This window comes from Choloepus didactylus, chromosome 22, assembly GCF_015220235.1.
Source record: "Choloepus didactylus isolate mChoDid1 chromosome 22, mChoDid1.pri, whole genome shotgun sequence".
Classification (NCBI taxonomy): domain Eukaryota; kingdom Metazoa; phylum Chordata; class Mammalia; order Pilosa; family Megalonychidae; genus Choloepus; species Choloepus didactylus.
This window is the reverse complement of record NC_051328.1, coordinates 23,322,600-23,349,110: the sequence shown is the minus strand read 5'-3', so window position 1 is coordinate 23,349,110 and position 26,511 is coordinate 23,322,600. Positions and strand designations below refer to the sequence as shown.

Below are 26,511 nucleotides of genomic sequence, written 5' to 3'. Positions count from 1 at the left end.
CTGTTAGGTACTCTGGCCCAGCAGTAACATATCACTTTCTCTCACAGCTCATTGGTCCGAAACTAGTGACCTAATCCCACCCAACCACAAGGGGACCAGGAAGTGCAATCCTAACTCATGCCCAGAAAGCTGGCTCTGCCCTAGGGGCCAGAGAAAGTGAGGCAAGAGTCCTGTCCTAAGCTTGGAGGGAGATGTGGACAGAAAGGGAAAAGTCTATCCAGACCTTTACAAAGGCAGAAGAAACACGCTTATCTTTTTAAGTAGTCTCTCCTGAATGGTGCTGTGTCACCTACTGTACCAGCAGTCTGGGCACACATCGCCTACCAGAACAAGAGCCAAGAGCCTTTGTCTCCCCTCTCAGAAGTACAGGATTCAACAGTCAAGAGCAAGTGTAGACAAGGCCACCACCACTGAAGCAGCGGGTAGGGGTGAGTTTGATGGAACCCAGCCCCAGAAGACCCTTGGGGCTAAGGAAGGCAGGTTTGGGGGCAGCACTTAGAGGAAACGTGGGGGCTTATAGACTCCCATGATCTCCTCCCACTGGTCTTTGATGTGGACAAATGTCTAATTCACAGTCTTATGCAAATAAAGTTCTAAGCCCCATCTACCTGGTCAGCAGACTCCAGTAGCCCCCCAAGGCCCTCGCAGTTATACATTCTGGAGAAAGTGCTGGACAACCTCACAAGTGGGTAGGAGGCCTCCGCAAGCCAGCAGCAGTGGGCTCTGGTCCCAAGGCTCCAAAGGGGCCACCCGGACAGCAGTGCGCAAGACCCAGCCTGGGTGCATGAGCCGGCTCTCGGGCCCAGTAGTCCAGGGCTACAGAGAGGGCTGATGAGATGCTGATGTTTGGTTTTATTTACTTATTCCCACTCATTTGCTTTTAAATCTCTGCATAAATTCTCCTCTGGAGTTCAGTTTGTTAAATGTTCTTTGCATAGAATACTTTAGCCTGAATGTGAAATGATTCCCTTCAGAAGAATTTTAGCAAATCTGTTCTGTTTTAGGAAGGTTTGTTGTCTTAATCTGTGTTCTCCGGTGCCGTGAAATGCCTCCACGCCACTCAATAGGCTGATACATTTCATGAGGAAATGCTGTACTTAAAGTGCAGCTGAGCACTGGTCCTGCATAAATCCTAGCATTTGTGTGGTCTTTTATTTAAAATTTTACTCCCACAGAAAGTATGTTGTCATTTCTTCTTGAGCAAAGTTTATGTTCCAAGCCTTGCTCAGCTCATGAACCACTGGCATCAGCCCTTGTGTCAGGGAAGCAGGTACTTTGCTGGGAGAGGGTCTCAACAGCAGAACCTGAAAGGAGAGAGACACCTCCTGGCCTGCTGCCTCCTTGAGGAGGAGGTGGCAGTGGCCAGCGGGGAGCATGTTGGGAGCTGGTGGAACGTCAGGTCTCCCTTTGAAGCTGAGCTAGATGGGCAGCCCACTTGTGTTGTGTACACCACAGAGCTCACCTGAAGAAGGTGACATGACCTGTTAGGCCGTTCCAGGGTCCCCTGCTCGTGGCTGTTTGCAAGGCCCAGCTCAGATGCAGACCTCATCACCTGGGCAGGACCAGAGGGCCCATGAGGTCAGAGCTGTTGGCATGTGACCTCCTGATTCGGGCCTCACTCAAGATGTTGAAATTGCCCTGTTAATGCTCATATGGAGAAGACCTCATGAACAGGGTGGAGATCTGACCTGATCTCTATCATGGAGGGAACTCCCCTTCCCCACTCTGGGCTCAGCCCCCACTGTGGGCCACAAAACTGTCAGGAACCTGTGGGCTCCCAGGAGACTCCAAGGACCCTGATCCTGCTTGCAGAAGATTCTTCAGCATAATCCAAGGGTCTGTGGAGTTGAGGGAAGATGTTGCTTAGGTGCTAGCCACCATCTAGCCTTTTTAATAGGCCCCTTTGTGGTCACCAAGAGATGGTTTCTAGAGTTGCAGGCGGTAGGAGATAGAGCAGCCAGATTTTCAAACTCAGTCCCCTCCTGTGATGGGGTCCCCATTCTCAGGGTGATGCCCCATGTCATGTAGCACAAATCCTTGGGCCCAGGGGTTCTGCATTTTTACAAATTAGGGTGGGCCACACACCCCCAGCACAGGCACCACCAAACAGCTTGAGATTTGCTTTCCAGTCATGAAAGACTCTGCTTCACCTAGGCTTTCTGTGTTCTGACATGGAAATGCCGAGGATGGCTGATGGAAGGGTGCTACAGAGCTGCTCAAGCCTGTTCCTATTCTCAGAAACCACATGATGCATTAATAGCGCCTGTGGAAAGTTTCATTTTTAAAATTTTATGGCTCTTTTGCCTGCACCTGTCCTCTACAGAGGCCCGTGACCTAGGCTTGCACAAGTAGCTCACGACAGACAGTTCTGACCTAAGGCCTGCCAGCAGGCACTGCCTGCACCACCCTCACCCCCCATTTGGGATAACAAGGCATCCTCTTTGCCAAGCAAACACTGCCCCAACCACATGAGGAGGAAGTGTTGAAGAACCTGGCAGTATCTTAGGGGACTTCGAAGCAAGGGAATTTACAGTTGTAGCAGTAGTAACAAAAATAGTAATCGAGATGTGGCAGGCACAGCACTAAGTGCTATACATGTATCATCTCCAGCTGCCCTGAGGTATCATTACCCAAGCTTAACAGACAGGGGGGCTGAGGCTCAGAGAGGTGGTTGAATAACTTGTCGCGTGTCCAGCGGGAGGGCCTGCACACAGTGTGTCTGACTCGAGTTTGTGCTCATGACCTCTGCACTGCTTTCTCCTAAGAGGGGCTCATGGGGTACAAGCCAGCAGCAGGTCCAGCAGGGCCTTGCAGGACTTGTCAGGGAGGTTCAACTTTGCCCTGTGGGCAGGCAAGGGGGAGCCCTAGGAAGGTACACACAGGAGAGTAACTGATAAAAATTGAGTTTTAAAAAGATCACATGGCTGGTATATACTAGGCAGATCCCTTTGATGGCAGGAGCAAAGGAAAGGGTAATTTGCTGGCTCATTAATTAGAGAGTCTGGAAGTTGGATTGGCGTTAAGTCCCACAAGATCCAGGGCTCAAAGATTTCACTAAGACTTGACCTCTGTCCTTCCAGCCCTAAGGTCTGTTTTCCACTGAATTGGATTCATTCTCAAAGAAACCCCCCAGCAGTTTCAGGATCTCAGTGCTTCTACCTAGGAATAAATGCAGTCCTCTTTCCCGAGGGTTCCAGGAAGAGCTCAGGTTGGTCCAGCTTGGGTCACGTGACCACCCAGCACGGGGTGACAGGGTGAGAGGGCTGTGGTGCCCTTGAGTAGCCTGGCCTGACTCATTGCTGCCACTGCCCCTGACCCCCTAATTAGAGCAGGGCAGACATGCCCAGCCTGGGTTGGTGCCCAAGACCTGAGCTCTCTGGGGAAGCTCCAAGGCTGGGAGCAGGGGCCAGGAGACACACATCTGCTGAGAATGGCAGTCGGGGGTGTGCAGAGGGGGGTGAGGAAGCTGGGAGGCTTTGGAGAGAAGGAGGCAGGTGCTTTGTAGTGACAAAGCGGGATGAACAGGCGTTTACCCGGCACACGCACGACTGTGAGGAGTTCCCCTGCAGCACACCTGTCCGTGCCAGACCCCAGACTCCAACGCAGCTTCTGGGATATGGCATCAAGGGATTAGCCTGGATTTGTCTGGACTCATATCAGGCAGAAAGAATCCTCTTCTGTCTTCCTTCCCGTCCTCCCAGTGATGACTTGACTGCAAGTTTCAGCAGCTCAGAGATCACGTTGCCATGCCAACCCCTCCCTGGCAAGCGCCCAGGCAGAAATGGGCTCAGCCCCATCTTGGCACCACTGCTGGATGCGGGCACATCCGGGTAATTGGATTGGAACAATCCACACGGCCTTTCTTGCTGAGACCTGGGGCTTGGTCCAGCTGCTGTTCAGACACGAGCTTGTGGGCACAAAGGGTCTCAGAGGTGGTCCATCTGCCCCAAGATTCCCAGCCCCAAGACCGGGAAGAGAGGGCTCGGCTGCCATTAGACAGAGGAAACGTCTGTGAAGGAGCAACGTGCTCCGTCCTAGCCCCAAATGTGGGTGACTCCCAACCCTCGTCAACCTCCAGGAGCTCCCCAAGGCTCAGCAGTTATTAAAGATGGTGGAGGGTCCCTGAGAGGGGCTAGAGCTTGCCTTGGCCTAGCAGAACTGGCCTGGCTTGTTCACTTTACTGCTGCAGAAATTCAAATCAGTGCCATCTAGGACCCCCTAAGCCTCTGTGCAGGCAGGTCCTGTGCACCCCCGGACCAAGTCCAATTCCCAGGGAGGGGTAGTTGGGACAGCTGCCTTGGTGCCTGTGCTGCAAGACATCCGGGAGCAGATGTCCTGCCCCCCACAGCTTGCCCCAGAAGGCTGCTGGTGACCCTCTCCCCCAGCAGGACCAGGTCTGGCCAGGCCCTGTTCCCAAGGATGCCCTCACCTGTGACGGCAACTCAGCGGGCCCCTGAGCCCTGCAGGGCAGTGCAGAGTGGGGAGGAGCTTGGCCCAGCTCAGGCCTCTGCAGTCATAGTACACCCCCTTCCCATGCTGGGGGGCCTGCAGAGCGCAGCTCAGCAGCCGGGTGTCTCAGTGTAGACAGGTCAACCGCGGGTCGTCAGTAAACCTGTAGGATCTATCGCTGCTTGCTACCAATGCCCCACACCTACCCATGAGCAGCTCGAGCTGTGACCTCCTGGGTCCTGCACAGGACCCAACCACCTCTTCCTTTCCCTTCTGGACTTAGGGCTTTCTGGGATCCCAAACGTTCCTGGGCAAGTTCCCCTTCCACCTGGGTCAACCAGTGAACATTAGGGCTCTCTGCTCCCTCTATCTGTCCTGGCTCTGCAGCCCTGTCTCTTTGTCACAATCAGACCCAGTCCAGTCCTCACTACAGGGAGAAGAACAAGCTAGTGAAGGCTGCAGTCTCCTGCCTAAATAGCGTGGGCACCATCTCTGAGGATTCTGAAGGCATGTTGGATCATCAGTGGCCTGGAGGTCCAGTTGGACTTGGGCTGACCCCCAGCACAGTGCCCAGACCCTGAGGCTCAAAGAGCAGGGCTCCACTGAGGAGCCCAAGCTAAGGGGTGAGCCTTGAAGCTGGGAGTGAAGGGGCAGTCTGAGGTCTCCATTTCTGGGACAGAGAGGAGCCTCCCATGGGGCCCTGTGTAGCCCCCCCCACTGACCCCAGGGTTCAGGGGTGACCCTGGACAGAGTTTGCTGGGGTTGATGAGTCCAGAGACTGTGGAGTTTGGTGGATGGGAAGCCACACGCCAGGATTTCCACAGGGATAAATGGAGAGTGAGTGTTTGCTTCAAAATCAGGGGCCCTGAAAAAGCAATCCACACGGTGAGGTTGAGCTGCAAACACTCGGCATATGTAGCCTTTGAGGAGCCTGTCAGCCCCGTCACGGGGGCCCATGGCACATCCTGCTCGGCAAAGGTGTCAGCCCAAGGGGACTGGGGAAGGGAGGAGAGGAAGGGGTTCCTCCCAGGTTGCTGGCCTGGGCCAGGTCCACCCACGACAGCCCAACCCCAGCTGGGAGAGGGCAGGCGAGAGAAGAGGGAGAGTCGGGGTGTCCAGGCTGAGCCTGCTGTGTGCCAGGCCCCGGTGGGGCATGTGTCCTGCCCTGGCCACCCTCCAAGGACTCCGGGATTCAGAGAAGTTGCCAGCCTCCAATGTTTAACTGTAGCTTTCCTCTTTCATGGGGAAAGTGCAGATCAGACTAATTAATGTGTTGTTGTTTGTTTACCCTCCTTTCATTTCACCGAGACAAAATAATTAACCACAGAGCTTTAGAAACTGGCTCCATTGGTGGCAATCCCTTCTGCGTCTCTTGCGTCAACAGCTTCTGTGCGTAGATACAGGGACCGCACATGGGAGCAGGGCAGGCAGGCGACACCGGGTGGGGGCCACAGGAGGGGCAGGGGCTCTAGGCAGGTGGGCCAGGGTGGGGTGAAGGGCCCAGGATGGCAGGCAGGCCGGGCAGGGCCCTCACCCCAAGGACTGGGATGCTCAGACCTGCCGCCTCTTGGAGGACCTGCTGCCACTGGCTGTCAGCTACCTCAAGTCCCATCCGTGCCTGACCAAAAACATTCCTCTGACCAGCCCAGTGGAGGCAGAAAGATTGGGTCTGGCCACTCCCTGCCACTGCAAGCAGGTCTGGGGAGGGGTCTTTCCCAGAAGGGCTTTTGGGGTCACAGTGGGACATGAGGCAGCTTGGAGCCTCTTCCCCACTGCAGCCATGGGGAGAATGGGGACCCCAGCCACATCCCAGCAGAGAGCAGATCCCAACCCTGATGGGCCCATGTTGGGGAAGATGGAAGGTCTCTCAGGAACCTTTTGATGAAGTAAGGTCATGTCCTCCTCTGACCCATAGTGGAGCCACCCACCCTGCTTAGAGGGAACTGATGCAAACAGGACAAACCTCTTCTCCCACCTCCTCTCTCCTGAGCTGGCATCGCAGCCAGGGCTTGGCCTGCAGGGCCCCATGCTGCTGCTCATGGGCCAAGCCACACTCCTGACCTGGGGAGACTGTGCTCCAGGGAGGGGCCTCCATGCAGGCTGCTCTCTGGGTCTGGGGACCCCATCTGCTCTACCTCCTTCACAACAGACATGGGTCCTGATGGAATTCAGAGCCCGTTTGGGGGATCTAGGCATTAAACAGCTCTAGCTCCTGGGAGGATGACAGCACAGGGTGGGGGTCTCCTCTCCCATCATGAATTTGAGCTAGCCTCCCCAGCCCTGCCCCAGGAACAAGGTGAGGGGGACAGTGGTCTGCCCATCCTTGCCCAGTGAGCCTCACACCTGAGGGAGGTGGCAGCTTGGGGGATTAGACTTGGCAGAGGTTGCAAATTTCCGGAACTGAACTAAGGCCCCGCTCATTGTCAGACAGCCACCGCCTGAGCAGATGCACCTGCTTCTCCAGCATTCTGGTGTTTGCTTCAAAGTTATTTCCTCTGAAGAAAGTCAATTCCTTGTGAGACTCATTTGCCAGAACCAGACACAGCCACCAACTGTGGCTCATCGTTAGGCATTAAGCCCTGGCCCAGGATGAGCTGCCCCTTCCACGTCAGTTCAGGACAGGTGGCTGCAGGGCTGTCCTCGGATGACTGTCCAGCATCACGGAAACTCCCCTCCCCTCACACCCCTGGCCTGGGGGGAGGAAGGACTGCCTCTGCTAGCTGGAGTTCCTGCAGGTCAACATGCATCATCCAACACCATTTTCTGAGCACCTGCAGGAGCCGGGCCTGGGAGTTCTGGCTGAGATGCAGCCCCTTCTTCCCAGATGTTCACAGGCTGCTGTGGGGGAGGCAGTGCCCCTGTAAACACCTAGAACAACCATGGAAGCCAGGCCAGGCCCAGAGGACCGGAGCCCACAGCAGAGGTATCTAAGCCACCAGGGCAGGGAGAGGCAAAAGATCTTCCCTGGGGAGGTGGTCTCTAACAAGCTGAGTCTTAGAAGAGGAGACCCTGGTTGAGTAACCCCAATCTGTCACTTAACCCTTCTAAGCTTCAGTTCCTTCAGCTGCAAAATAGACATAAAAATGATAGCTTGTCCTGGGGTTGTGGTGAGGAGTAAATGAGATGGTGTAATAGGCTTTATCGTTATCTTCATTTAAATGTGTAAATCTAATCCTCTGTCAGTCGATACGAATGCCTCAGTATGTTATAGAAGCAGCACAGCTGGGATTCTCCATTGTTTTGGTTGTTAGCGTGTTACTCTCTAAGAAAGTTTTTGCTCAAAGGATATTTGCAAAATTAAGAGACAGTAAGAGAGGTGATGAGGTAGGCAAAGAGCAGAGGGGGAGAAAGGCTGGGCATGAACGGGAAGCACCAGCACGGCAGGGAGGGGAGCACCAGGGGGCCAGGTGCCGTCAGGCTCAGGAGCGCCCCTCCAGCCATCACGTGGAGGACGGCCTGGCACAGTCGGGGATGCGTGAGGTGCTCCTGGACCAACATGGGTCCCAGCAGGGGCTCCCAGGGGACTGAGGGAGGGTGGACTCTGGGTGACAAGGGATTTGGGAGGAGGAAGAGAAGGTTTGGGGCTAGGATGAGTGGCAACACGGGACAACCCACCATGGTGCCGGGGCAGTAAGTGGCACTGGGCAGCCAGACAAGGGAGCAGGAAGTGTACTCCCGGTGGATTTGGTGATGAAGACTCTGCATTATGCGTCTACAAGCATTACCACGGAATGATCACCCACAGGTCCCTGGAGGCTGGGTAAACACTCCAGACTCTTATCTTTATTGATTTCACATTCAGCACAATGAATGCACCACTCCCCAGGTGGGACCGTGGACTGCTCCGAGATGGCTCTGGCTCCCACGTGTCCTGGGAGGGGACCCAGAGAGGACTCGGACTGGCAGCTGTGGGTCCCTGCTGGCCCCTGGGGCTGAGTCTTGGGGGCCCTGTGGGAGAGCAGTGAAAGCTTGGTCCAGACCCATGCAGCCCCAGGGAGCTTTTCCCAACAGCTACAGGGACCATCATCTTTCTGGAAATTGCTAAGGCGTGGGCTATGGCTGGACCTTTGGCTGGACAGGGATTTCTGCTGGGGGCCAGTGGGAGGGGACCATGGGGACTGGGTGGGACACTGTAGGCCACAGGAGGGCCTGGGTGTGGCAGGGGCTGCCTCTCAAGGTCCTGCTGGCCACACTCCCCTCACCTGGTATCCCGGGCCCTTTCCTCTGCTGTCTCCTCTGTGTCCTGACCCGGCTGGTACCTGTGATGGGTGACTGTGCTCACGGCTCCTCTGACAACTCCCCTGGCTCCTGAGGGGCTACTTCAGGCCTGGGCTCCCCAGCCTGCCTGCTGAGTGCCCACAAAGTTGTGCCCCTCCAAATCCTATTAGGTTATGGGGTTGAGATAGCCAGCTGGGGGCTGTCACATCTCCCCGGCCATTTACTCTGAGAGCAAAGCACATGGCGGCAGATGCAGTGCCCACGAGCCTGCTGGCACGGCCTTGTCCCCAGAACCCTCCTGCCTGCCTTGGAAGAAGCAGGAATGGGGTGGGTGGCACAACGGTGCCAGCACCCAACCTTCTCCCTTCCAGACCTGCTAAAGCCACTCACTTCTATCTCTGCAGGTTCTCCAGCATGGCCCACTGAGGTCAACCATGACCGGCTGGCCACTGCCTGCCACTGAGCACCCAGGCTTGCATCTCTGCAGGAGGTGACACTCCCCCGGCCGCCCTCCCCCGCCCCCGCCCCCGCCCCCACCCAGGAAAGCGCCGGCAGCCGCCACGGACACCATGTAGTAGGGCTGGCCACGACGCCCAGGGAGCTGCGATGGTTTTGCACATGAGCCCCTTTCCTAACAGCTGTCTGTCCACCCTGCACGCCGTGTCCTGGGCCCTCATCTTCCCGTGCTACTGGCTGCTGGACCGGCTGCTGGCCTCCTTCATACCCACCACCTACGAGAAGCGCCAGTGGGCGCACGACCCGTGCTACCTCCAGCTGCTCTGCACCGCCCTCTTCACCCCGGTCTACCTGGCGCTCCTCGTCGCCTCGCTGCCCTTTGCGTTTCTTGGGTTCCTTCTCTGGTCCCCCCTGCAGTCTGCCCGCCGGCCCTACGTCTACTCGCGGCTGGAGGACAAGGCTGGGGGTGCAGCCCTGCTTGCCGAATGGAAGGGAACAGGAACCGGCAGAAGCTTCTGCTTTGCCACCGCCAACCTCTGCCTCCTGCCCGACTCCCTCGCGCGGCTCAACAACGTCTTTAACACCCAAGCCCGGGCCAGGGAGATCGGACAGAGAATCCGCAACGGGGCCAGCCGGCCCCAGATCAAAATCTACATCGATTCTCCCACCAACACGTCCATCAGCGCGGCCAGCTTCAGCAGCCTGGTGTCTCCGCAGGGCGGCGACGGCACGGCCCGGGCTGTCCCCGGGAGCATCCGCAGAACGGCCTCCGTGGAGTACAAGGGCGACGAGGCTGCCAACGGCCCAGCCCCCGGAGACCCGGCCGACAGCGGCAGCCTGGAGGACGCCTGCATCGTGCGCATCGGGGGCGAGGAGGGGGCCCGGCCGCCCGAGGCCGACGAAAGCCAGGCCAGGAGAGGGGCCGGCGGGGGCCAGAGGGGCCAGACCCCCAACCACAGCCAGCGGGACGGGGATTCGGGGAGCCTGGGCAGCCCCTCGGCCTCCAGGGAGTCCCTGGTGAAGCCGCGAGCCGGGGCGGACGGCGGCGGTGGGGACCCGGGCGCCACCAACAGCAAGCTCCTGCACAAGGCCTCGGTGGCGAAGAAGGCGGCTGCGCGCAGGAGGCGGCACCCGGACGAGGCCTTCGACCACGAGATCTCGGCCTTCTTCCCCGCCAACCTGGACTTCCTCTGCCTGCAGGAGGTGTTTGACAAGAGGGCGGCAGCCAAGTTGAAAGACCAGCTGCATGGCTACTTCGAGTACATCCTGCACGATGTCGGGGTCTACGGCTGCCGCGGCTGCTGCAGCTTCAAGTGTCTCAACAGCGGCCTCTTCTTCGCCAGCCGCTACCCCATCATGGACGTGGCCTATCACTGTTACCCCAACGGGCACGGCTTCGACGCCCTGGCCTCGAAGGGAGCGCTGTTCCTCAAGGTAGGCAGCCTCGGCCTGCCCCGGAGCTGCAGGGGAGGGGGCTGCAGCCAGGGAGCCTCGCTCTTGGGGGGACCGGGTGGGACAATGCCCTTTGTGGAATGGACCGGAGGCCCCCCGGCCCAGGGACAGGGGAGAAAGGATGTAGGGACAAGAGCAGAGGCTCCAGGGTCAGTCAGACCTGGCCGGATGACCTCAGGCAGGGTTCTCCAGTCTCTGCACCACCATTTCCAATGGAGCACCCGCTCCCAGGAAGCCGCGGCTCTCGGAGCAACGCTGTAAGGACGGCCACAGGAACGATGGCAGCGGGGCAGGCAGAGGACCCCTTGTGATGCCGTCTCCATCACTGAGCAGCCAGGAGGCCAAGGAGACCCAGGGTTGCAAGTCGGCCAGCGGGGAGCAGGCAGGAAGTGGGTGGGTGGGAACCAGGGCCCCTGTGCCCTTCCCAGCCCTCAGGCTGCAAGCGTCGGGCTCCCGTCCCCTCTCTCCTGGCTGTCATGCAGCTGCCGTGCCAGGCACTCTGCCCACCAGTGTGTGGCTTCGTTTCTATAATCATTAATTAAAGTGAATCATAATTATTTCTGCTAATTTGGATGCAATTGGATGAATTTTTCGACCATGGTAATTTGGTCATTGAGCATCATCCACTGAGCCTGAGACACAGTGTCAACTTTTTGTTCTCTACCCAAAAGCGGCTCTTGGTGTTGCCAAAGTGTTCTGAAGCATCGTTTGGCCACCTGACACGAAGAGGCAGCAGCTGCTGCTTGTGGGTTCTCTCCTTTACTGTGAGACAGAAGAAGTGGAGGCTCAGATGGGAAGAGTGGAGGTTCAGCAGGGAGGGCTGTGGGCTCAGAGGCCAACCCAGGGAAACTGCCCCCACTCAAGACTTCTCCATTTCCCTCTGGAAGGGGATCTGGGAGCAGGGGTCACCGGTGCAGCTAACACAGAGCCCCAGCATGGCGAGGTGCTCATTCCCAGGCCTCAGCCCTGACCACGCTCAGCCTGTCCAGGAAAACACTGGGGTATCAACTGAGCCCTGCCAGGAGCGAGGGGCAAGTAGCCCCCAAGGGCCCTGTACCCTCACCTCACAGGTTGCCCGATGGCTCCTGTGTGGCTCTGCCAGGCCCAGAGTCAGGGTCCCAGCTCTCCATTCATGCATGAGATGCTGAAATGGAATCCACTCCTCTTACAAGTGGCTCTGACCCTCCTGATTTGGCATATGATCTGTCAGTGTCCTGTTCCATGGATAAATATTTTGTGTCAGTAGCCAAAGTGACTTTTCTGGGGAAGGAAGGGGCCATATTGTCAGGCTCAGGGTGGGACAGCATGCCTTTTCACCCCTACCCTATTGCAGACGACTCCGAGGCCAGGACCCCCTCTCCCGGCCCCTCACTCCTGAGCAGGCCCCTCACTTTCCTCCTCTGCACAAGGTCAGCGACAAGCCCCTCTACTCCTGGCTCTCGTCCTCGGTCTCTAGCTGCTCCTGTGGGCCCTGCCTGCCCTTCCCTTAAATGTGGATGTTCCATAGGACTCTGGCAGAATGTTCTTTTCCTGCTACCTTGTAGCTCTACAACTGGCCGGCAGATATGTTCAAGTTGGTCCATGACCTTTAAAAAAATTTTTTTTTTGTAGCTAACATTCAAGTTCCTTCACCTAAAATCTGGTTTGCAGCTTCTCTAGACACATCGGCAGATCTGGTACCCTTGGGCCTGCTGCATCTTCCCAGACACAGCCAGCCAGGCCAGGGCCAGCTGTCCTCCCAATAGGGATGTGACCCCCTCCCTCCCAGGCAGTTGCCCACCCTGTGGCTGCCACCCCCTCACCATCCAGATCCATGTGGGTGGCTCCTGGGGAGCACAGCCCCCTGCAGGCCCACTCCCCTGAGCCCCCAGGACCTGGGTCTGGCTGCCTCCTGGCCATATTGACCTTCTCTCCTAAACTGACATCATCATCTGCCCTGGGCCTGCCCCTCCCCTGGGTCCACCAGCCCTCAGGGGCCACCCAGAGGCCTTTCTGCAGTGCCCCTTCCCCACCCAACCCAGCCTGGCTCATAATTTCACTTTCCAAATGCCTCTGACCCATCCCCACCTCCAACCCCACTACCTTGGCCCAGACCACCATTCCTCTGGGCCCCCCTTTACCTCAGTCCTACCCCTTCCAGCTCGTCCTCCTTCCCCTATGCCAGGTCCAACTCCTGTTCCCAGCCCTCTCTTCCCTCTGCCTCTGGGAGAAGCCCAGCTCCTCGGCTTGGCCCTCACACTTCCCAGCTCTGCTCCAGCCGTCCCATACCCGGCTCCTCCTCGTCTTGGCCCCTCATAGCTTCTGTGGAGCCTCTTCACCTGCCTTCCCCTTTGTTGGTCCCTCAGCCCCTGTCCCGGGTGTTTTGCTGCCCGAATCCCATCAGATGAGGCCTCGAGAGTGAGGCGGCATCACACCACACACAGCAGACCCCAACATGTCTCCCGAGAGCGAAAGCTGGGAATCAGTAAGTCCCACGAAATGATCAAGTGGGTCTTGGCAAGTTCCCATAGCTAATTAAGAGGGAGAAATGGTCAGTGGAGGGGGGCAGGCCACACCGTGGATGCAGGTCTCTGCACGTGTCCCCCACCCCGACGTGGTGGTGTCACCAGGTGCTGAGAGGCTGACACCAGAACACCAGCAAATGGGCCACAGGTGAAAAGCCCGGCAGGAGACGCGTGGAAGGCAGCGGGGAGTAAGGGTGAGGAGGGAGGGCAGCAAACAGCTGAATTTGTGACCCTGGCCACTTGCTTCACTTCTCTTGGTCTCGATGTATTCATAGAAATGATGTCATTTGGGCAGACTCCTCAGTCACTGAAAGGCTCCGACAGGGTCACGTCCCTGAAGCACGAAGCCTAATGCTCACGTGGGCGGAATTAAGGAGGAAGCACTTGTTGCCTGAGAAATTCCGACTGCAACACTGCCACCTCGTGGCCCTTTGGGGCATTATCATTTTTAAAATGTGTTGTGTTTTTGCAACAGGATGCGTCAATGGGGTGTGATTTCCTGGAGCCATTCCAGGGTGGGGGTCCTGTTAGGCTGAGGTTGGGGTTCCCTACATATCAAGTAGTGAATGGTAATGGCGAACATGTAAGTTTATAAACAGCCCCAAATCCAGGTCATACATAACCCATCATCAAATAGCCAGTCGCCCACCCGGTGCTGGGAAAGGAGAGATGTGTCTGGGGATGGGGGCGAAGGGCTGGGGAAAGCTGAGGGTGTCTGATGATGAGGAAGTCCGCATGGAGGAGAGCAGTAATCACTTGACTTTGGCAGCAAATGAAAGTCAGTTTCTGAGGTTCTCAAGCCTCTCCGTGCGGCTGCAGTGAATCCAGGCAGTTGTGAGCGGGAGGCCGGCCAGGTGCTGCTGGACAGACATTGGGTGCACCTGCCCTGCCCCCCGGGACCCCTTAGCTAAGAATCAGAGCAGTCTGGCCATCCCTCTGCAGTCAACCTCCCTGGAGTGTTCCTTGGTCGGGGGTCTTGTCGTCACAGAAATTTCCAGGCTAGAAAGAATTGGCACAGCTTGGGGAGGGCAGCTGAGGCACGGGAGGGAGGAAAGCCCAGAAAAAAGAGGATGGGCAGCCAGCCCAAGGCCCTGAGGAAAGGTGCCCGCAGCAGTCCCCTGGGGCATTTGGGGAAGGGCCTGGGAGAGCCTGCACCCTGGGGCCATCTCTTGGTGGCGTCCCTCTACTCCTCCACCACGGCACGCACCTGGGTCAATCTTGCCTCCAGAGTTGCCACATGGGGTGAGCAGTTTTGTGATGTAGAATCGAGACGCTCCTTTTCATGAAGGCTGCCCTTCCATGAAGGCTCATCTGTGGGTCGGGCAGGGAGGTGGGGAGCAGCTGCTCCCACCTACCCCCTGGTGGCCCCCTCCTGGAGGAGGAGGTGAGCAGGGAGGTGAGCACAGGGGTCTGGGGAGAGTGGCCAAGTGAAGCGGGGAGAGGCCACTGTGGAGGCAGGAGGATGGGGCTGTGCATGGAGGCTGAGGGGTTCAGGGCCAGCCGGCCACACCAGAGCCAAGCCCAGAGCCGAGTTGGGGTGGGGGTGGGTTGCAGGCCGCAGTTCTCATCCAAGACGGGGGGGACTAACGGGACCTCACCCAGGAAGCAGGTGACATGCACTATCGTGAAGCCAGAGGGGCAGAGACTGGGGAGAAGGAGCAGGAGGGGTCGGGGTCTCGAGGGGAGCAGAAATGGACTCCAGAGGGAAGGCGCGGGCACGATGGGGGAGGGAGTGCCCCCAGGGTGAGTGGACAAGGAACCGAGAGCTGGCTTATGAGGGCACTTGGGCCACAAGGAGATGCAGAGGTCTGGGGGAGAACCCCACCGTCAGTTCTGCATGTCTTCCCTCCCAGTGTTTTGTAGGAATTGCCCTTGGCGCACACCGCACCACGGGCTGACGTCTTTATGCCTCCTGCACTGGCCCATTAGCTCCTGGAGGTGGGAGGTGTCCTGTTCTACCCGAGGCCTCTGCGGGCTTGAGCTAGCGGGTGGGGGCCATGCCCAGTGTCCTGGTGCGCTCAGAGCAACCATGACCATTAGACGTCACCGCCGACATGAGCCTTTCTCCCCACAGGTGCAGGTGGGAAGCACACCTCAGGACCAAAGAATTGTCGGGTACATCTCCTGCACACACCTGCACGCCCCGCCAGGTAGGCGCCAGCAGCCACCGTTTTCGGTGGCCGGGAGGGGCCGGGGGCTCTGCCCCTGGCAGGGTGGCCTCGGCACTGGGGCCTGGCTGGGACGTAGCTGCAGCTGCAGCACCTGGGCTCTGTGGTTCTGCCCCGCAGAAGACAGCGCCATCCGGTGTGAGCAGCTGGACCTGCTTCAGGACTGGCTGGCTGACTTCCGAAAATCTACCTCCTCGTCCAGCACGGCCAACCCCGAGGAGCTGGTGGCGTTTGAAGTCATCTGCGGAGACCTGAACTTTGACAACTGCTCCTCTGGTGAGGCAGTGCCCCTCCCCACTCAGTCTGCTACTCTGGGCAGGGCGTGCGCTCTAGTCACAGCTGGAAAGACTTGGCTTAGAACCTGGAAGAACTTCCTGCTCCTCCTGAGAGTGTGGGTGGGATATTTAACGAGACGATTATGTCTCTGCCCCCTAGAAATCCTAGTCTAGGAAGAGGCCACACTACCTAGAACTCTCAGAGGCTTCCTGGGGATAAGAGGTGCCCCAGGAGTGAACCCTGACAGGAAAGGTGTGGAGCTGACTCGGATAATGGAGTCGGGCCCTCCTCCGAACGTGTGCCTTCAGCTCATACCTGGTCCCAAGTGCGATTCTAACTGCTCTTCAGGGAACAACCATCTCATTTAAGTCTCAGAACCCACTCAGGAGGCAGGCTTTGCATTTACGCAGGGAAGAGGACACTCAGGCACAGGGAGGTTGAAAAACTAGCCCAGGGTCGCCCAGTCAGTAAGTGGTTGAACAGGATTTGAACCCTGGGAATCATCCCTTAAGCACTAGACTAAAGACTAAAAATTCATTACCAGTGAAGTTTTGTCTTGGTCTTCGCCAGCAAGGTGACTGTGCTGACCTTACCGAGGCCCCCTGGGCGGTGGGCAGCACCGGACTCCCTTGGCCGGGAAGAGCCAGGAGCTAGGAAAAAACCCACCCCACTGGCTCCCGGGCTCCTCGGTGCCTGCCCCCAGAGAGACGGAGCACAGGCTGCACAGCAGGGGCCCAGCCCTTCACAACAGCGGGACTGTGTGGTCTCACCTGGAGCTCAGGGTGGTGCCCTCACCTGGTGCCAGCAGGTAGCAGCTATTTCCATCTGCTCATGACCCTTAACAATGGCACGATCCCAGGGTGAGAGGAGAGGTGGCCCCCACCTTGGAGTACACACCCCCTTGACACCAGGGGTGGGGACATGACCCACCTCTTGCCCTGCAACTGTGGGGGCAGCTCCAGATGCTCGTGCTCTGGGATCTTCCTAGCACCCAGTCAGACCCTTCTGACCTTGATGAGTTGGCAGGACAAATGGGGACCAGGTCAAGTCACCTCCTCTCTCAGTGGGCACCCAGGTCTGTAAATGGAGGCAGGAGTCCTGGCCAGGCCACCTATCTGGGCTTGCCACAGGTCTGGAATGGACTCAAGGTCACAGTCCCCCGGAGCCTAAGAGGGACCGTGGCCACCATCTTCAGCAGGGAAAGCTAAGACCAGAGCTTGGGGGGTGGGGAGCTTTCTCAAAGAGACAGAAAACGGGTGTCAGATGAACCACAGACCCCACCTGGTTGCATCCGGGAGGAGTATCTGGCCAGAACCAGGGATGACAGGCCCTTCGGGCCACAGCCAGGCTGGCCAAACATCCTGGCCGCAATAGGATTTCCTCCCTCCCTGCCTCCCTTCCCTCCCTGACAGATGACAAGCTGGAGCAGCAGCACTCCCTGTTTACACGCCTCAAGGACCCCTGCCGCCTTGGCCCTGGGGAGGAGAAGTCTTGGGCCATTGGTGAGGCTGCAGCTGAGACTGCTGGCACCAGGTGGAGGGGCTGGGCTGGAGCGGGCAGAGGGAGTGGGTTGGGGAATGAGCAGTGGCCGAGGCCCGTAGCCCATGCTGCTGAGACCTGAGGCTGCCTCAAAGCTGGGCTCCCCACAGGCCCCCGAGGAGAGGCCACCAGGACCTTCCGAGTCTTGGGCAAGGGCCCCTCTCGGCTGCTCCAGACTGGCAGGTGCCCTCACCTGTCCCTTCTCCCCAACGGAGGCCCTCCTTGAGGCTGGCCAGGCCTTGCCTGGTGTGACGGCTCTCGCCCCGCACTCCCAGGTACCCTGCTGGACACGGATGGCCTCTACGACGAGGATGTGTGCACCCCTGACAACCTGCAAAAGTAAGTTCCCAGGCGGGCTGGGGGTCGGGGGGGCTTTTGTTTGCCAGAAGGTGCCTGTTGCCTCCACTGAGCTCCATGGCTGGTGGGAAGGAAGCCCTTGAGATCCTCCAGGACTCAACACAGAGGGAGCCGCAGCCCTCACGCCTCAGGGGCTGGCCTGGCTGAGGAGCCTGAGAGCAGGCCCCGGGCCGCCGGAGGGGGTGCATCCAAAGCCAGCACCCAGGGTGCGGGTGCAGCTGGCAGTGGCCTGCACCGCTCCAGGGTACAAGGAAAGGGCCTGCGTTTCCCAGGAGACCCCCAGGGCTGCTGAGGCTCCTGTAGAAGAGCTGCTGGGCATGGCCATCTGCTCAAGCAAGCCAGTCGCTTGTGGCCAACAATAAGCAAATCAGAATACAAGCAGAGATAACATAAACTGGTCGTTTTCAAAGAAGAGACAATCCCATCCCAGCCAAACTTCATTCTTGAACCTCAATGAGACTTTCATAAAGGGCACACTTTTGAGAGGCCAACAGCAGAACCAATTTATAATTCACAGCCTGAGACTGCACAGAGTCACAGTGATGGCTCCTTGCAGCTAATTTGAGCCAATTAATTAGATTATAGACTAAATTTGAAACATCATCCTATGCTTAGAAAATTATCTTTTTATAAGATGATTAAAAAATGACTATCAGTAACTCTCAGATCATTGATGCTGGAATTAATTACCAAAGGCAAAGGACAGTAATGGATTATATTTCTCAGATGTAATGATGTCCTGAATGTCATTAGTGTATTTCTCTTAAGGCTGATAAAAAGCTGCTTATAGAAACCCACGTCTGCTGGCTGTGTCTGCCCAGGCGCCAGTCTCAATCACTCCGGCATGCCCGGGGCTGGCGTGGCAGCATGGCTGGCAGTGCCTCTCGCTGGCCATCTGCACTGGGGATCACACTCGCCTCTCCCGGGACGGGCCTGGAGCCAGCAGGCAAGAGACGGCCGCACTCCTGTTTCTTAGCTACGATGCCAGTCACCCACCCAAGCCCTCTGTCCTCCCTGTGTTACCTGCGGTGTCACCTCCCTCCCGCTTTATTCCCTACCCTGAGAACGAGGTGACAGACCCAGCCCACCTTGGTTTCCTTCCTCAGCATGCCCACTCCCCTAAGTGTCTCGGGGCCCAGGGCAACCTTTCTTGTTTCACAGAGGAGGACATGGAGGCTTAGAGTTTGGTGGCACGAGCTAGGTGGCACACACACAGCTGCTTAGGGACAGACTGGCACAGAGTGGGGTCCTCCAATGGGGCCCAGATGCTCTCTTGGCTCCCCCAGCCCCTCCTGACCTGAGGCAACAGTCATGGGGGCTCTGGAGGCTTCCAGGAGAGGAAGGCCCCTGAGGCTCACTGCAAAGACCAAGACCCCCAAACAGAGCCTGTTGGCTCAGAGCAGAGCCGTTTTTTGGAGAGAGGTATTGGCGATCCTTTCCCCGACTCAGCCACAGGCTCCAGGTCACCCTGACTGCTCTGACACGTCTTGGTTTGGAAGACCCAAGGTGGGATAGGGCAGTTCTGTAACACTCTGCAAATGGCCCACTCCAGCAAGGAGATTGCAGGCTCTGACTCAGTTTCCCTCCATCCCCAGTCCCCTACCCCCCCTTAAAATTTTTTTTTATTGTAGCAACATATAACACTGAATCTCCTATTTTAATCATATTCAAGTGTACAATGCAGTGGCATTAATTACCTTTACAATGTTGCACAACCATCACCACCATCCATTACCAAAACTTTTTCATCACTGCAAACAGAAAGGCCAAACCCTTTTTGTGATTAAGCAATCACTCCCCATTTCCCTTCCCTTCTAATCAACTTTTTGTCTTTATGAATCTGCTTATTCTAGACATTTCATATTAAGTGGAATCCTACAAACTTTGTCCTGTGTCTGGCTTTTTTCATACAACATATCTTCAAGGTTCACCCATGTTGTAGTATACATTAGAACTTCATTCCCTTTTACAGCTGAACAGTATTCCATTGTATGGCTGTTGCAGTTTGCTAATGTTGCAGTTATGCAAAATGCCAGCAATGGATTGGCTTTTATAAAGGGGATTTATTAGGTTACAAAGTTACAGTTCTAAGGCTATAGAAGTGTCCAGACTAAGGCATCAACATGATACCTTCACTGGAAAAGGATGATGCATCCGGAACACCTCTGTCAGCTGGGGAGGCACGTGGCTGGCATCTGCTGGTCCTTTGCTCCTGGGTTGTGTTTCAAAACGGCTTTCTCCAAAATGTCTCTGGGCTCCTCTCTTTCAACTCCTGTGCATCCTTGCTACTTTCTCCTGGGGCGTTTCTCTCTAAGCATCTGGGGGTCCTCTCTTAGTTTCTCCAGGGCAAACTCTGGGCTTCATCTCTTAGCTTAGCATCTCCAAACATCTGTGTCAGCTCTTAGTTTCTCGCCGGGGCAAACTCTAGATTACGTATTTTAGCTTCTCTCCAAAGTGTCTTTCTCACATCTCTTGGGGTGTTTTCTCATCTCTGCTCTCAGTGTGAGCTCTCAAAGGACTTCAGTGATCTAATTAAGACCCACCCTGAATGGGCGGGACCACACCTCCATGGAAATAATATAATCAGTTGAGTGGGTCATATCTTCATGTATACATTCAATCAAAAGATTCCACCCCACAAGATTGGATTAAAAGATTATGGCTCTTCTGGGGTCTGTAAATTTCAAACCGGCACAATGCTATCCCAGTTTGTTTATCCATCTGTTGGTGGATGCTTGGGTTGCTTCCACCTTGGGCTACTGTGAATAATGCTGCAGTGAACACTGGTGCACAAATGTCTGAGTCCCTGCTCTGATTCTTTTGGGTAGACACCTAGAAGTGGGATTGCTGGGTCATATGGTAATTCTTTGCTTCAGTCCCCTTTTTTTGGACCCACCAGGAAGAGGGATCTTAAGTCCAGAGGTTTGCCAGGCCCACCTCTCCCCCACTATGGACCTGCTGCAGTCCCAGGGCGGGGAGGGGCACCGCGGGGCTTGCCCACAGCACCTGCCTGTGTGCACAGGGTCTTGGAGAGCGAGGAAGGCCGCAGGGAGTACCTGGCGTTCCCCACCAGCAAGAGCTCCGGGGCAGGCCAGAAGGGGCGGAAGGACCTGCTGAAGGGCAACGGCAGGCGCATTGACTACATGCTGTTCTCCGAGGAGGGGCTGTGCCCGGACTGGAAAGTCGTGAGTCTGGTATGGGGGGCGGGTGGTAGAGAGCGGGGCCTGGGCCTGCCCGGGGGCCTCTGCACCCTCCAGAGCACTGAGCACTGCTCTCAGACCCACCATTCCAATCTCCTCTAAAACGAGACCTGCCGTTCCCACAGACCACTTGGGCCCACGGGAGCCCCCAGGCCCCAGCCGACTTCAGGAAGATCAGCGCCAACCCAGCCCGGAGGCCCCAGACCCAGAGTGCCCAGGCTGCCCTGCCCCGCCCCCAGGCCCCACTGTAGGATGCCCCTCGGGTCTAATCAGGGTTCTCTCCTCCTCCCCCAACAGGAGGTAGAAGAATTCAGTTTTATCACCCAGCTGTCGGGCCTGACCGACCACCTCCCAGTGGCCATGAGGCTGATGGTGTCTGCTGCAGAGGAGGAGGCCTAGACCAGCCAAGTCACCTGGCAGTCTGAGGAGTGGGGCCTTTGCCAGCCTTTGAGCCCCCACCGCTTCCTGGGCAACCCCTCCAGTGGGCTCCCCGTGCTGGGGGGAGAGCCAGGGAGAGGGGACTGGTCAGTCCCCAGTAAGCCCAGAAGCAGTGCTGCCTGCACCACTGGGCACCCACTGTGGACAGGAGAGTCAGGCTGGGCCTGAGGCCCCAGCTGCCTAACCAGTGCCATTCTTTCAAAACGCAGTTTTCTACAGATCTACAGCACAACCTAGTTTGTAACCCGTGGGATAGTATGAGACCCGGTTTATGTACCCTTTGTATATCTCTTTTCAAGCTTCCTCCAAGGTCCCCTCTTTTGTCTGCTGCCAGTGTTGTCTCGCATGCCTGCACCCTCGCACGCACGCTGCCCGCATGCCACCCACCGCCATAGCCCACAGACCCCTTGCTCGGGCCTCACCCAAGGCCAAACTCCAAACACAATCAGAACCAGCCAAAGAAGCACTTCCTGGGCACGGTCCGCCGCGCTCCGCCTCCAGCCCGGGGCGGCTCACACGCAGGGACCAGGGACCGCGAGGGCTGTGTCCAGTTACCAGCAAGCCCGGGACTCTTCCCAGGGTCTTGCATTCAAGGGCAATTACTTTTAAAAAGGAAAAAAAAACAAAAACAAAAACAACAAAAAAACAAAACACAAAACCCTTCCCTTTAAAGGGTCTGCAAGTCTCTACGTAGAATTTTGCTCTCCCTGAGACGTGATCCCTTCCCCAGCCCAGGCACCCCAGGTCCTGCCCAGTCTGGCCAGCCCCAAGGCTCCTCTGGAGACACAGCCCTGAGGAGTGGAGCCATAAACCAGAACTCTGAGAGCGCACCCACCTTTTTTATAGGCAGAAGGGGAACTCACAGCATATGGGGGGAGGCGGGATTCTGATTTTGAAAATGATACAGATTTGTAGCTTCTTCTCTTCTGTCAGAACCAACACATCCTCCTCTTTCTGCCTGATCCTCCATAGCACTCCCTCCAGACACCTCTGGTTCGGGACCAAGCCTTCCTTGGGGATTTTCCTCCTCCACGTGCTGGCTGAGCTCAGGAACCGCCCATCTGCCCCTGGTGTGTATGTGGGGGGAGGTGGGGGGCTGCAGCTTGGCCCCCCCAGACCCAGCCCCCTCACCAGCACCCCCCACCTCATGCTGGGAGGTGCAGAGGGCCCTGTCTCACTGCCCAGTGGGCAGGCAAGGGACAGCAAGGCCACACCACTGCTTGTCAGAGCAGGGAGCTGTACTGGCTGGTGTCCAGAAGCACACAACCCTCTGTCCCCAGCCAACCCGGCCAGCCCTGGGCACCCAGGCATGGCTGTAACAGACCTTGCCAACAGCCAGTGGCCCTGCACCTGCAGCTCCCTGCCCCACTTCAGCACTGCCTCCGCCCACCTGCCTTTTAAAACAGACAATGGGCGCTCTCCCTGGAGTCACACAAGGAAGGTTTTCCGTTTCAAGGTGCAACGTTCCTCCCACTGGGGGACTATTTTTGACACCCCCACTGGTCGCCCCTTCACGCAGCGCCCTAACCTTGGCTCCAGCGAGGCTGGGGAGGGAGCACCAGAACCCGCTGGTGGAAGCTTCCTGGTGCTGGAGCGCCGATGCCGTGCCTTGTCACCTACTGAGTCGCCAGAGGGATCAAGGGGCACCAAGCAGCCAGCCAGATGCCAGGCACTGTGCCAGGGGAGGACAATGCCAGAGCCTGGGGAGCTCGGGGCCGTGGAGCTGCGACTGCCTCCACAGTGAGCTTGACTATCTAGACCCCGGGCCTGGGGAGCAGCGGGGCTGAGGGCTTTGTGGCCTGGGAGACTCCCCTTCCCCAGGACCCCAGGAGGGGCTGGCTCTCTGCTGAGGGCTGCCCTGGAGCCCTCCTCTAAGGGCCCAGCCTTCTAGGGCCTTGGCCAAGCCTCGTGGAGTCAGGAGCAGCCGGAAATCTACTCACACAGGCAACGCTCAATTGGGCAGGCTTAGCCCTAGACCTCCGGGCCAGAGCCAGGCAGAGGCAGCTGGGGCTCCAGAACCAGAAAAGCCAGCGCAGTTTAGCTTCTCTCCTGGCAGAGAAGGCAGCCTGCTGTGGGCCACCTGCTCCCTCCTCCTCACTCACAGGGCGGCCTTAGGCGACCACGAGTGAGTCTCACCTCCCTGCACCTCGGTCTGTGTCCTGCCTCCTAGCTCCTCGCGCAGCCCCACAGCGCTACCGGCCACGGAGGTCAGGAGCACCCAGGCTCGAGCTTCATCATGCCTACAGCTCCCAGGGCTTGTGGACAAGCCAGAGGTTTGCATTTTGACTTCTCAAAAAGAGAGAAAAGAAACATTTCCATGGTCTCAGATTCTGTGATATCGAGGCCTGGGACGAGGTGGACACAGGGAGACACCCTTAACCCCGAGCCCAGGCGCAGTGCCTGCCCCGGGCCGGCTCCTCAGGGGCAGCCACGAGGCGGCGGGGTCGGCTTAGGAAGGAAGCGCCCACGTTCATCTGTCCAAAACCACCACGAGTATGAAGTGTGACTATCAACCTTGATGCTTTTTAACTATTGTATTAACTTGCTGAGATTTAGAAATACTGTTTTAAAAAAGAAAAAAAAAACACTTTTTTAATTTCCTTATTTTTTTCTGTATTGTATCCTTATGGGATCTAAGGGTTTTTATATGGTAAGCACACCTAAGGTTTTGGTAAAAACATTATCAAATATATACCCAGACGATTCTTCCCTAGAAGAAAAACAATCTTCACACCTGATAAAATATTTTGAAAAGAGGAGTGTTTTCTTCCTTTATTGGTGCTGAAAGGAAGGATGGATAATGAGGAGAAAATAAAACTGTAAGGTTCAAGGCTGGTGTTCTCCATTTCTTTGAGCGACAATATGGGCCGCATCTGCTCTGACTGCAGACCCCTGGGCGGGGAATCCGGAGCCCACGGGGCGTTGCCACTCCTGCCTCCACCCACAGGAAGTCGGCTCCTTGCGGCTCTTAGTGTCTCCCCTTCCTCTGAGAACAGAGGTGAATGGCAGAAGACAGCCTCGAGCGTGGGGGAGAAACAAAGGGGCAGCCCCATCGGGATTCTCAGAGCTTCCCTGGCAAAGCAGGGCTGGGGCCGGTGGCTCTGCCTTGGACTCATCTGCCCCGGAGACTTTTGAGGGGATGGTAGGTCCTTCTGACATAAGCCACAGACAGTAAGGGGCCACGCAGGAAAAGGCCATACTTCTTAGCTCCGTTTCTGAGGGCTGATTTTCTGGGTCTGCATCTTAGGAACAGCTTTTGGGAGCCTCTTCTCTCTCCTCTGAAAAGCAGCCTGTCTCCAGGTCTCGGGTCTTGGCAGGACACCTGCTGGTGCCACACACACGGAGGCCAGATACCCAGACGCTGACAAATGCAGGTAGGTGAAGGAAACCAGTCCCTCAGCCCCAGCCTGGCCAGGGCTCTTCAAGCTCCAGGATCCAGCCCTGGTGGGTGTTCCCACCCACAGAAAGCCCTCCCAGCTGGAGCCAGGTGGGCAGAGAGCTGATGCCTCCCAGAGAGCAAGATGGGCAAGGCAGGGTGCCACCATCCACACTGCGCCCACCTCTGGCACTACCCAGTGAGAAAGCAGTGTGGGCAGCCTACCTGCCCCAGCCCAGCCAGACTCCTGGGTGTCTATTCCCTTCCAAGGTGGGCAGGAGAGATGCTGCCCCAGAGCTCTGTGAGGGCTTCCAAACCAGAGGTGGGGGCACTGACGGCCTCTACCCAAAACTCCCTGGCCCCTCCACAGCTCCAAATTCTGTTGCCCACGGGTTCAACAGGCAGCAGCCCAAGTTGCCTGCCACACCCTGAGCCAGAAGCCACAGTGCAGAGGTGGGACAGGCACCTCTGTCCTGGATTCATCTGCCCCAGAGACTTCTGAGGGGATGGTGGGTCCTTCTGACGTAAGCCGCAGACAGTAAGGGGCCAGGCAGGAAAAGGCCATACCTCTTGGCTCCCATTCCTGAGGGCTGGTTTTCTGGGTCTGCCCTGAGACTAGACCCTCCTCACCACCCAAGAAAGCCACACACCTCTCACAGCCTTGGGCTACTTTATTTCTCAACCGAGGGTCAGTGTACAGCGCCCAGGTCATCTGAGAGCCTGAAATCCATGCTGATGTCTCCGGAGTGGGGGCTAAATTCCACAGCATAGGTGACCTTCTGTGGGCCACCTGGTGGCACTCTGGGGTCCAGAGTGGGGTTGAAGAAGTACACAGCCTGCTTGCAGTGGGGGTTCCAGCAACAGTCCCCCTGTGGGAAGAGCAGCACGTGGGAGGGTGAGAGCCCCAGCTGCACATGGGGGAGAAGCTGCTCAGGTGCCAGGTGATCCAGTCACTGCCAAGCTGTCTGGCCTGCAGAGCACCTGACGGACACCCAGAGCACAGGGTGGCACCACCTCCTCCACCCCAAAGCAGTGCCTGCCCTCGGGCTGCACATACTCAGGGACCAGTGCACACAACATACCTCGTCTGCGGGCTTCAGGAGGCCGGTGCTGACCGTGCTGTCTGGGGTCAGGTGGTAGTCCATCCACAGCACAGCTCCGTGGCTCCTCCCAGGCCTGGAGGGGCAGGGAAGGGAGTGTCGGGCCAAACAGAAACAGCCACACAAGAGATAGGTGAGCATGGCCACTGCCCCCCATCCCTGCTTCCCAGAGACCCCTGCTCTTCCCTACTTCCATCCTGCCCAATCAGGAGGCTCCTAACACTCCCCCTGACTAAAGGCCACATGGAGAAAGCTAGCAAGAGTGAAAGGGGTAGTGTCCTCAGCCTCAAGCTCAGTCACAGTCGCTCCCTGCAGCCTGGCCAGACATTCGGAGTAAGTGCCACGCAGGCCAGCACCACTGTGGCAGGAACAGCTTCTTCTCAGCCTGAGGTTGCAGAAAGGCTCGGTCCAGGAGGCTACAGAGTGCAGTCCTGCCACTGCAGCCTGGAAAACCCCTCCCTGGATCCCTGGACAGCAAGTCAAGCTTCAGACGTGATGGTGTCTACCCGGCCTGTGCTGCCTCTCCCTGGCAGAGGAGCCCAAGGAGCCCAAGGAGCCCGGGGCTCCGGCCACCTCTGCTGTGAAGGGAGCTGGAGTGGGATGGGGGTCTGACTGCCTCACAATGAGCAGCCTCACCAATTCCTAACCTGCTTTAATTCCCAGGAGAGTTCCAGAAAATGGGCCAATGAGTAACCACAGTAACCATAGTAATCAAATTCACGTTTTTTGCAGCTGTGATCCAACATGCCGCTTAGCTCTAAAGGAGCCTCAGAGGTGGTGGTGATGAGCAGAGCCCTCCCTAGGCTCCCCTCCCCTCGTGCACACACCCAGAACCCATGGGTCCCTGCTACACACTCAGGGCCACTCAGATGAGGGAAAGCAAGGACGAGGCAAGGAAGAATCAACCCACCCATCTGCAAGTGGGCCAAAGGAAGGGTCTCCCAGCCAGCCATACTAGGGAACGCAGGCCCCCACCAC

At 57.3% G+C, this 26,511-nt stretch overlaps 2 protein-coding genes and 1 long non-coding RNA gene across 6 annotated transcripts in view; 2 read left to right on the top strand and 1 right to left on the bottom strand.

The window, feature by feature from the left end:
- Positions 1-9,192, top strand: part of LOC119518914 — a 69,240-nt gene extending 60,048 nt beyond the window's left edge. Inside the window, exon 3 of the long non-coding RNA XR_005213875.1 lies at positions 9,072-9,192. This is a non-coding gene — a long non-coding RNA (uncharacterized LOC119518914). The remainder of the gene's footprint in view (positions 1-9,071) is intronic.
- Positions 9,193-9,207: 15 nt separating this feature from the next.
- SMPD3 (sphingomyelin phosphodiesterase 3) lies at positions 9,208-23,887 on the top strand. Its single transcript, XM_037816350.1, has 7 exons — positions 9,208-10,557; positions 15,154-15,229; positions 15,368-15,523; positions 16,936-17,025; positions 17,338-17,401; positions 20,442-20,604; positions 20,917-23,887. Exons 1-7 carry the CDS (start codon positions 9,274-9,276, stop codon positions 21,016-21,018), a joined length of 1,935 nt encoding a protein of 644 aa, XP_037672278.1. The 5' UTR covers positions 9,208-9,273; the 3' UTR covers positions 21,019-23,887.
- Positions 23,888-25,086: 1,199 nt separating this feature from the next.
- The window catches only part of PRMT7 (protein arginine methyltransferase 7), a 57,070-nt gene continuing 55,645 nt past the window's right edge, over positions 25,087-26,511 (bottom strand). For 3 of the 4 annotated variants that reach the window (XM_037816347.1, XM_037816346.1, XM_037816349.1), the window contains 2 exons: positions 25,516-25,609; positions 25,087-25,302 (listed from right to left, as the gene is read on the bottom strand). In XM_037816347.1, coding sequence (XP_037672275.1) covers positions 25,123-25,302; positions 25,516-25,609 — 274 coding nt within the window. In that variant the 3' untranslated portion in view covers positions 25,087-25,122. Of the gene's footprint in view, positions 25,303-25,515; positions 25,610-26,511 lie in introns of those variants that run through there. The other variant, XR_005213872.1, reaches the window with a different exon arrangement.